The sequence below is a fragment of the Salminus brasiliensis genome, chromosome 19 (genome assembly GCF_030463535.1).
Source record: "Salminus brasiliensis chromosome 19, fSalBra1.hap2, whole genome shotgun sequence".
NCBI lineage: Eukaryota > Metazoa > Chordata > Actinopteri > Characiformes > Bryconidae > Salminus > Salminus brasiliensis.
In genome coordinates, this window is record NC_132896.1 from 29745814 (window position 1) to 29757147 (window position 11334).

The 11334-nt window shown below is 45.1% G+C and overlaps 1 protein-coding gene across 2 annotated transcripts; it reads right to left on the minus strand.

Annotated features, from left to right (window-relative positions):
- Positions 1–556: 556 nt before the first annotated feature.
- Positions 557–10972, minus strand: rnf20 (ring finger protein 20, E3 ubiquitin protein ligase). Of its 2 annotated transcripts, none has more exons than XM_072663063.1 (22): positions 10890–10972; positions 10056–10218; positions 8675–8743; positions 8450–8548; positions 8144–8291; positions 7465–7647; positions 7166–7287; positions 6929–7075; positions 6731–6805; positions 6450–6569; positions 6090–6269; positions 5793–5928; positions 5506–5627; positions 5120–5267; positions 4625–4919; positions 4323–4440; positions 3439–3588; positions 2909–3121; positions 2533–2658; positions 2051–2191; positions 1806–1910; positions 557–1268 (listed from the first exon to the last, which is right to left on the minus strand). In XM_072663063.1, the coding sequence occupies exons 2-22, from the start codon at positions 10212–10214 to the stop codon at positions 1092–1094; spliced, it is 3033 nt and encodes a 1010-aa protein (XP_072519164.1). In that variant the 5' UTR covers positions 10215–10218; positions 10890–10972; the 3' UTR covers positions 557–1091. The 2 variants fall into 2 exon arrangements, with proteins under 2 accessions (XP_072519164.1, XP_072519163.1); XM_072663062.1 differs by having other exon boundaries at positions 4625–4922.
- Positions 10973–11334: the final 362 nt, after the last annotated feature.

Genomic DNA, 11334 nt, shown 5'->3' on the forward strand with positions numbered 1-11334 from the left:
CGCCAAGACCCCTTCAAAATAATCCCCCGCTGACTATATTAGGTATCGAAGAAGTTAAAATTAGCTCCAAGTGAAAATAATAATCCTTACATTTGCTTTATGTCAGATCTACTAAGAAAACTGCAGTTTTGTGCTGCAACGCTCAGAAAAAGGGCTACAGGCTGGAGAAAAACACTAAAAGCTTGTTTTTCAGTAAACGACCGAGTTAAAGCTGCTCCAAGCAGGTCTGTCTGTGCAGTTGTTCTAGTTCTTAGGAAGGTATATCAAAATAATAAAAATGTGCCAAAATGTGGTTCTCCAAAAAAGGGGGAAAAATCGTCTGGTGCTCCTTGCTGGCTGCTTTGCTCTCTTTTGACAAGTGTGCAGATCCTGAACTCGACGCCTTCTGACTGCAGAGCCTGTAGCTGCAAGAAGAGCTGGAGTACAGAGAGAGGGAGGGAGAGAGGCAGGCATATGGAGGACTAATCCCCAAACAGGGAGGAGTGTTCACTCAGAGAAGGAGACCATAAAGGGAGGTTACTATACTCTAGAAGTAGTAGAAAAAGGTACAGAAATGCACAGTTGGACAGCACTTTTAATGAATTGCAACATAGCAATTACTCAACAATTATAACTAGGCAGTTCTGAAAACAAAATCCCAAAAAAAACAACAAAAAAAAAGTACAAGTGTACAAAATGCAAATGAGTTACTCAAGACTACCGCTTAAGATGTTGACGGTGCACCAAGCCCCAGTTCCACTGCAGGCTATGAAGCAAAACCAGTCGAGGTGGAATGGAGAGCGATGGCAAGTTGGAGCAGTTCCAGCCTAAAGGATGCCAACAAATACGCAACTCCTCAATACAGGCAGCAGTTTGACACTATGGTCCGTTCCCAGAAACGAACGACTACCATGCTCCATAACCTGAAAATGTGAAGGAATGTAGAGTTCTAAGAGTTTATTTTTTATTTTTGTAGCTAGTAAAGAACCTCCGAAAGCGAACACCCTTCACAGCAAATTCGTCTACATCTAAAGAGCCCTACTCCACTCGGACAGAGACGATCGATGGTGGCGCGGCAGGCCACTAGGATGTGCATGTGGTGGGATTTCGCCTTATCCGATGTAGATTCGGTGGAAGTCGTTGGCCCCGAAAGCTGCATTGCACTTGGGACATTTCCTCTGGCGCGTGTCGTAGCGCGTCTTCACACACTCGAAACAGAAGACGTGGAAGCACTTCGTCAAAACGGCGTCCTTCACGCGTGAGTTGCAGCACGGGCATGTCAATCGAGCCTGCGAGAACAAGAAGTGTTAATTTGTGCGGCAATTAAACATGCTGATGCAAATTAACAGTATGCTTTATATGGACAAAAGTATTGGGACACCTGCTCGCTCACTGCTTCTTCCACAATCAAAGGAAATTAAAAAGCAGCTTATCTTGCTTTTGTTGGAGTAACTGTCTTTACTGTCGGTACTTCATTGATCAACAAGAGCATTAGTGAGGTCAGGATGTTGGATGATCAACACTTCACCTAATTCCCAACAGTATTGGATGGAGCAGCATCATTCCAGTTCCACAGCTCAACGCTGGGGTCTTTATAGCTCCTCTAGCCAATGTCTGGCAGTAGGCATGGTGCCAATAGATTCAAGTTAATCTGTTCTAGGGTCCTGTTATTGTATTGGCAATACTTCTCTACAGAGAGACTAAGACAAGCTGTGTGTGTGTCAGCAATGGGTGCAATTTAAAAGTAGCTGAATGCATTTATTAAAAGGGGTGTCCACAAATATTTGGACATATAATGTTTGACTGCAAACAAGTAGATGTGGTACCTTGTATTCGTTAATTTCCTCGTTAAGTATCTCATCTCCATTGCGAACATTCTCAGCAGGCTTCTTGGCCTTCTCAATTTTCCGGCGAAGTTTGGAGATGTCCTCCTAATGAGAGAAATGAAAAGGCATGATAAGATAAGTTATCCAGTTCCACAACAAACATGCCTCGACTTGCTTTCACTGCATGAATATATCTGAATATCTCATTCAAGAACTCTTGCATCACTGTGTGTGTGTGTGTGTACCTGTGCACGACGGGCATTGAAGGATTCCTTCTCTCTGGAGATGCTGTTCTCTATCACCTCTTCTCTGACTGCATTCAGTCTTTGTTGCACTGCCTCCAGCTGAGCCCTCACTTCTTCTGACAGCAAAGCAGACTCTTGAGCCTGGCAAACAAAGTAGGAAAATACAGGCACACATACAGAGAGGGAATGAGAACCATATCATCTTATTCTAGTATCACTTGATGACAAAAAAGGGACTGTAATTATTTTCTGCTTCATGTTTCAGGATTTAAGCTTGACTGATAAATATTAGGCAAACGTTATTGGTAATGCATTTAACACAACAAACAGCATTATGTGAATCAAGTTCATTACAGATCATAACCCTACAGCACCCTACAGAACTTGCATTTTTCAATACCACTGAATCTAGGTGCTTGGTGTGCTTTAAATATTAAGTCCATCTAAATATGTGTAGCTATAGACGTACAGAAGGTGAGTACCTTTCGTTTGTTCATGTCTAGGGCTTGTGTACGCAAGGCCAACTCTCTCTCTGCAGCACTGATTGTGCCCTGCAGGAGCCGCTCTTTCTCCTCCAGCTTCCTCACAACCTGTAGCTGAGCATCCACCTAAAACACAGAGAAAATAGAGAGAGCACAAGGCTTTTAGCTTTAGTCACATGGTTTTGGGAGGTATTTCACAGTCAACTTTGAGATTATCCAAATACTGCAGACTCTAGTCAGTCCAATAGGAGAAGAGCTGAAGGACATTTCTATTTGAAGAGCCCAAACAATTGGGCCAAGTTAACCGGCTAACTGAGAAATCCAAAGCCCCCGCTAACAAAACCCAGAGACCCCTGGTGTTCCCTGGCATGCCCACCTGGGTTTTGAGTGTGAGCAGCTGGTCGGCCAGCTCCTCCTTCTCTTCCTTCAGCAGCTTATGGATCTGGTTGGATTTGATGCGCTCGCTCATCAGCTTGAAGTTGGCATCGTCCTTCTCTCTGAGCTGCTGCATAAGGCGAATGTTCTGCTCCTGCATGTCCTCAAAAGCCTGCCCGGTGACGTCCATCTCACTCAGCAAGGCGTCCTCCTCCTGCCGAACACACACAGCATTACACCAACCATAATCAGCACTGAACTGCTGTAACGCAGGAAGAACGTGGCTGGAGACAAACAAACAAAGACCGGTTTTCTGTATTTCTGTGTCAAATGACTTTTATCCACAAGCTGACAAAGTTAATAATTTCAGTTAAGGAGTGGTGAGTGTTTTTAGAGCAAAAGCACAAGACATGTGCTCTCTTGTGTTGTTACCATGAAGGGGAAAAATTGCTTGTTGCACAGACTGAAGAGGAAACTCAGCTGAATGTAACCGATAGTAAAAATAGCTATTAGTTTCATGCACACACACACCTGCTTAGCGAGGGACAGTTTCTTGTTGAGGATGTCAATCTGTTCCTCCACCGAGCGGATCTTCCTTAGAGCCTCCTCGTCTGCCATCTTCTTCCCTTCCCTCCTCTCTCTCTCCTCAAGATCCCTCAATCGCTGGCGCAGCTCCTCTGCCTAAACACATTTAGTTAAACACATTTAACTACACAACCTCTTCATTTTATGTGAATACAATGCCAAGATAACTGCTTACAAATCCTAAGTGAGCATAACAGTACACAGTAGTCACGGTTTGTACCCCACGGTTCGTAATTAATTAATTACTGACTAATCCAGAATCCTTTTTGTGCAAGTTACACTTTGTTCCATCTAGTGCCAGATAGCGCCCTCTCGAGGTAGTTAATCCAGCCTGTAGCATTTTAACTAAGCAGTAATGCTCAAACGGTAACACGTTTAATGCATTTCCACACACACAAAAATGCCGATCCACGTTTAAGACCTTAAAGCCAGAATTTTGGTGAAATATTTGTTTATTTTCAGGTGTCTCCAAAAGGTGAGAACAGGGAGAGATAAAGAATAGAGAGAGAAAAAACAAGCATCGGAGTCTCCCTCTTTCTCTCTACACCCAGCAGCAACAGGGAGAGAGCCAAGAGACAGAGGAAGAGGAGCATGGCAGGTTGGACATGACTACAGTCCCTTACAAATACTACTAAACCACTACAGTTCCCACAATACCATGCAAATCCAACGACTTGGGAGCAGGGTGGCACGTGTATGAAGTGACTGTTTACCATGTTATCTCTGTGCGACTGTGCACACCGAACCGTGACTCCCATGCTATGACTGTTTGGTTTGATCTCCATGTCTTTTTGATGATTGTAAGAGGGATTTTGTGTGTGTATACGTACCTCAGCCTTGGTCTTTTTCTCTGCAGCCATGAGTTGCACTTTGTCCCTCTGCTCTTTTGGTGCAGAGCGATACATATCCAGCAGAAGCTTCATCTCTCTCTGAGACTCCTGGGCTTTTCTGCATTACCAGCATCAAATAAATCACATAGTTCATAGTTAAAACGAACCCTTTTCATTCAGTAGCAGGTTACATCATGCTAAGAGGGGAACAACTCTACAGCACTGTAGGTCATAGGCCTTAATAAGTAGGTTGTACCTTATCAGTGCCTGTATTTATTATTGAAGTAATCAGCATAACTTACTTAAGCTCCGTCCTGACAATCTTCAGTTGCTCTACCTCCTTCCGCTTGGGTCCTCCAACCACTGCGCACCGTTCAGCTGGGAGGTCTTCTGACTGACTACCGCTAGCGCCGGGCTTCTCTTTCTCCTCTTTGATTACGCCACTTGCGCTACTACGAGATGCCCTCTCTCGTTCTTTCTGTTCCTTCTCTTTTTCTTTCTCCTTCTTCTCATCTTTTTCCTTTTCTTTCTCCTTCTTCTCCTCTTCCTCTTTTACTGTTGCATCTGGTTCAGTTCCAGGTTCGGTCTTCACAGAGACTGCTGAAGAGAAGCAACAAAGTAGGAATCAACAACGTAACATTTTACATAACGACTCATACTCTGCCTAATGCCAAGCTTCGCCTAGAGGGCTAAAAAGTCCCCCAATGTACTAGGCTGCAGAGAAGTCAAACAGCAATCTCTGGGTTCATGTACATGATGTGCTGTAAAGAAAAAAGTGGTTTAAGCTTAAGTCTTACCAGTGGGTGTTGCAGAACCACTATCTGGCCCTCCTTTTACAGTGGCATCAGCAGATGTGGTAGTCTCAGAAGAGGTGGTCTCTTCTTTTATGTCCATCTCTGTGCTGGACTGTGACTGGACGGCTGGATTGCCCTTTGCTGCGCGGTGCTATGAAGGACAAAATTGATTGTAATAAATATTTTCACATTTTAGTCTACTTTATTTAAGTCAGTGATTTCATAGCCCTGGTCCCTGCTAATAAGCTAATTAACAAGCCCTTTCTGAGTTAAAGGTAGTGCGTTGTAGCAGGAAACCACTAAAATGGGCAGGGCAGAGGTTCAGGGTTGGGAACCAGTGCTCTTAGTGAAGTCCTTAGTGTGACCCTTCTCTTTAATTTCTCGTTTACCTGGTTAAGGTCTTGCTGGGCCTCTCTTAATCTGAGTTTGTACTTGACCACCTCTCCCTTCATTTGCTGGTTGTGATTCTGGAGTGTGCTGATCAAGTGACGCATCTCCCGATTGATCGGACCTTAGAGAACAAGAGAACGACAAAAAACTGAATGAGAGCAATCTATTTGGTTTTGAGAAACACAAAAGAACAGCATATCAAAGTAAGGAACGTTTTCCCCTGGTTTGATTTGAACCGAGTCCGATTTGACAAAACGCCCCAAGGTTCACAACAAGCAGAAGTTACCTGCTTGCTCGTTGGCGGCAAGGGTTTGCTCAAACTCAATCCTGAGCATCTCGTACTCCTTTCGCACCTGAGCCAGCGTGTCCTCCAGTTGAATCACCTCAGTACGAACCTTACGCTGCAGTGACACCTCGTCATTCTAGGGCACACACACAGCATGTTATAACTATTACACCACCACTGTAACACTAACAGTACTGTTCAGTAAATACAGTTATACAGCCAATAAATCACAGACACATACATTCATATGGCAAGCCTTATATACAGTGCTTAATAAGACACAAATACAGCTTGTACCTCCATGTGGTCGAGTTGCCGGAGCCGGGCAGCTCTGGTGGTGTTGAGGCGAGCTCTGGTCTCGTCCAGCTGGGCCTTCAGCACCAGAGATTCATTATAAAGCACAGAGAACTGTGACTGTAGACAACGATACTCTGCAGTTTCCCTCACCATTCCCTCAGCCCTGCACAGGAGCTCCATCTGAGAGAACAATACATTCAGAGAAATCAATACCACCTCAAGGTCAAAACAAAAAAAGAGCAAATAAGCACCAATAAGTAGTCAGCGTTATTCATCTCACTGTTAAAATGATATACGTAAAAAGTACTGTCCACAGAGTGCTTATATGTTCAAATTTTCAGCATTTTTGTGTACAGATACCTTCATGTTATTGTTCTCCTGGACAACCGTTTGTAAGTCCTGCTGCAGTTTCTGCAGCTCGCTGAGCCGGTTCTCTGCTAGCTCCCTGTTCTCCTCCAACTCACTGTTCATCTCCTCAAACTAATAGAGAGAGAAACAGAGTGATTATACCACATTAAGTAATTAGGACTTTGTATATACCACCAAAAAGAAAGCTAAGGAGTCCACCTGAATTGTAATGTGAGGCACTGGATATGGAGGAATGAAGAAACTGAATATGTAAAAGCACTTCACTCCCTTACCTTTCTCTTGTTTATAGTGATGGTCCCACATACGCTGCTGGCCTCCCCGCACACCTTATAGCCTTTGCTGTTCACCTATGAAAAGGGAATAATACACAAACATCAGGGACACTTTTGCACTCCTGACAAACTGCACTGAAAAATGAGCCTTGAATCTTAGAGAATCTGCCTGGTTAATACAGACAGAAACCCACTTACTCTCTCCAGCACCTCTCCCAGGTGTGTGTTGAGACGGTTCTCCCGGCGGCGGACTTTCTCCGTGTCCCACTGAAGCTCCTCTATAAGCACCTGCAGCTCACTGATTCTGTTTTCGGCACGAGTGGCAGCACGGCCCAGGGAACGTGACTGAAACAGATTTACACAGGCAAAATGATACACTCACACAGCAAAACCATGCTGTGGCAGGCCTCTTGGCATTTAACATCGTTTACTGACCTCACTGGTCATGTGACTATGTTTCTGCATGAGGTCATCAGTCAGCTGGCGAAGACGCTCATTCTCATTGGACAGGAGAGTGTTGAGGCTGGAAGCAGCTTCCCAGAGAGCCACATTCCCATCTGTTGAAGTTTATATATATATATATATATATATATATATATATATATATATATATATATATATATATATATATATATTTATTAAAAAATACCTTTTCAATAAACACTGAGAGCTCTTACAATGACACCACTGAACCACCAGAGGACTACAACACCCCCATATACTGCTCCTCTTACCTGTACCTGTCTCCAGACCTTTCTTCAGTTGATCCACAGTGCTCTTTAAGTTCTCGTAAATTTCTACCACACGACTAGCCTGCTTCCGGCTAGACTCCACCCTCTCCTGTAACTCCGCCTCCATTTCTTCACTGGTGCTACTGGCCAACATGGCGAGAAAAGAGGTTGCTCCTTCCCCCTGACCTGAAGGAAAACAGTTCTAGTCACATTTGAGATACCATTTCCCACCGACTTGCACAAATTCTCCACCATCACTTTCTTCTAGGGCCGTTTCAAAATGTTGTCCTATACGTACGCTGATTACTGTACTGCTGTGGGAAACGGACAGGTCGAAAAATCCTCCAAATTAGTTAAAAAGATGAACCGCCATTAGAAGGGCATTCATCAGTGCAGTATGTGATGTCTACATATTGCGCTACCTCAAAGTACATTTATACAGGCCTGTGTCCAATATTGGCTGTCGATCATCCTCTACAGGACGGTATGCAGGCCTTTGCACCATCAGAATACTTAAGCATCACAGTGTTTTGCAGCTAACTAGGTGCATCTCTCCCTCTATGGCCCCACAATGGCCAAGCAGCAATTAAGCACCCATCCAACATTCTGAATACAATTTTCATCACAGCGTTCCAGGTAATTCTCTTCACAGATGGTGGATAACATTACTGCAGTCCCTCACCTCGGTCCTTTGCTCTCTCCTGATTAGAGTCTCCATCTGGCTCAGGTGTTCCTGGCTTCAAGCTCCGAGACTCTGCAGGTTGGCTGTCCACAGGCTCGCTCCCCGATTGGTCACAGCGCCGGGCAATCAACCGCATATTCTCATCAAACTGTGAATAGTATTGCAAAGAATAAGCACTGGTGTCAAAAGTTGAACTGCATTTAAGATTATCCTACAACAGGACGATGCTAAAAACGATGACATTCCATATTGTTAAATGTTATACAAACACGATTAATCATATCTGCCGTCTGCTACGATATTTACCTGGTTCCAGTATCTGTTGAGGATGAGCAGACTAGCATCGTCTGTAGCCTGACGAGTCTCAAGCCGCTCCACTCTTTCCCTCAACTCATCTTCAATGACCTTAAAACAGCAACAGAGTATCCGAGAGTATTCATGAGTAAATGTCAACCAGTGTTTTACAATGTACTTTTTATGATTTAATGATTGTTAATATACGCATGTGTGTCCACTTATTTCTTCATGTACCTGTCTTTGGTCCAGCGCCTCTCCCAGCTTTCTGTTTTTTACCTGCAGCGCTTTAATATCCTGCTCCTCCTGTAAGAAACACAACCACAGTCAGAGCATCGCCGAACTGGCTTTCTAATACAGTTTATCTGATGCACAAAAAGACACAATAAAAGGAAAAGACTACTAATGGTCACAAGCGATCAAAATCTTGAACTAACAAACAAGTAGATAAACACACAGGATCCCGGTATCACTTCCGTCCATCTCTATTTTGTGTAATAACTTAATTTACTTGATATTACGGCACCATCGCTGTGCTGTTCAACATGCCACCCAAATGGTATCTGATTAACAGCGGTTCTGTAATCAGGAACATTAAGCAGTGAATAATTGGGTAGATGATGGTTGATAAATGTATGACAACAACATAGTGGTCCTATAAGGTATGGGAACCTAATAAACAGACAGTGAGAAGGTAAGAGTTAAAGGTTCCTAATAAAGAAAAAGTGTGAACGCAATGCTACAGCTGACAGAAAGCTCAAAGATCTCCTTCTCACATACAAGCAACACATGTCCAAATATTTGAAGTGTTTATCTGACGGTTTTCCTGAAATCAAAGAAATTCAACCCTCTACTGAAAAAGCCTCCCGACGTTCTTGTGTTCTTTAAGTACTGACAACATTCATGACACACTTGGGGAAACCTTTCTTTGATGACTGATTACAATGAGGAATAATATTGTCATATTTCCCACCCATCCTTAAGCTCAAGTATTTAATGGTGCTTTATCAATCCAGAAAATACAGTCCAGTGCTGAGGGGCTTTACACCCTGCTATTCAATGCTTCCCACTAGGCATGGTGACATCTGGCACACATGTGGCTGCTTTAGAGGAACCACTCTCTTTTGATGCACATCCACAGCACTCATGTAAGTTATTGAGAGGTTACTGTGCCCAGGAGAATGCCTAAATATCAGTGAACTGTATTACTGTGCCAATATTGAAACTGCGGACTGGGCCCCCGTCTACGCGCGGACTGGGCCCCCGTCTACGCGCGGACTGGGCCCCCGCCTACGCGCGGACTGGGCCCCCGCCTACGCGCGGACTGGGCCCCCGCCTACGCGCGGACTGGGCCCCCGCCTACGCGCGGACTGGGCCCCCGCCTACGCGCGGACTGGGCCCCCGCCTACGCGCGGACTGGGCCCCCGTCTACGCGCGGACTGGGCCCCCGTCTACGCGCGGACTGGGCCCCCGTCTACGCGCGGACTGGCCCGTGTTTGGGGCCCAATGTTTCCATGGGCATTATATGAGCAATTGCTGCACGTTCCAGTGGGTGAATTCACTCATGAGAGGGCTAGTCTGGAGAACCAACGTGCACATAGCTGAACCCAGTTCTCACCGAGTTGGCAACACCTCCGAGTTTAATGACCGTCTCCACAGCGGTGCTGGCTGCTGCCCCTGTGCTCTGTCCTTCTCCTTCCTCTCCTCCATCCCTCTCACGCCGCTTCTCAGCGGGGCCTGAACCGCCGGACTCGCAGGGGCGCTTCTGAGCGGACATGACTCTGAAACACAGTAAGGGAACCTGGTGAGAAGGCAGCAGACATACGGATCATGGCTTGCAGATGTGCTGTAGTGCAGAGGAGCTGAAGTAACTAGTTAGGATGCTGGTTAGGACGAACAGACATGTGAGGCTGTGATTCAGTCTCCAATAACTTTCATCTTCAAGATTTTTGCTTCCCTTTAAAATGAAATGATTAAACTGAGACTCTTTCCTGACATGGCTTAAGTTGTCTTCTTATTCGGATTTGCTGTTCCACCTTAAGAGATGCAGCAGCTGTATTGGCAGCTCGGTTTAAGGTGGATCTGGATAGATAAGAAGAAATGTGTACCTTTCTTAGCTGGCTAGCTATTTTATCCCATTTCAACACTCAGCCCAAACCCATAACTCACTAAGGGAGGACGTTTCGACACATAAACGCTGTCTAAAGCAAGCCAGCACTGCTCAGTATCACCGAAACGTTGTAATTTATTTATAATAATTCCTGTAAAGCTGGAGAACTGGCTCATTTCAGCTAGCCACTGCTAGGCTAACCCAGGCTACTGTAATAACAGCGCCTGAAACGAGCAGCCCTGCTGTAAAAACAGCCCTCCTACAGACCACCCTCACCCTCACCCTCACACACACACACACGCCGCGGAGGAGTGTGTGAGGGTCTGTGTCAGGTGTGCCTACCTCGCTTTGGTGTGTCAGATAGAGTAATTTCTAAATGTTGATGTTGGGAGCATTTAGGCGGAGTCAGGCTAGGCTACCGCTCGGAAATGGAGCCACTCTGCCGCTGGAGGGCTGTGCGCTGGAGCGCCACCCAGCGGCGGTAGGACCGACTTTCAGAGAGAGACACCTACGAGACAAGGGCCTTCAGTGTTTAGCCAGCTTCACTCCAGCTAATGAAAGCGTTTGACTTCTATTTTGACCTCATGCAATCAAATCCTCACAGCAATCCTTACTCCAAAATCTAGTAGAAAGCCTTCTTCCCTGGACAATGGAAACAGTCACTCCAGCCAAAGCAGGATCAACTCTTTTTTAAAATACCCTTGATTTCAGTAGAAACAATGAATGAGCAGGTGTCCCAATACTTTTGTCCAAATAGTATATATTATAATATATGTTTGGTGAGTGT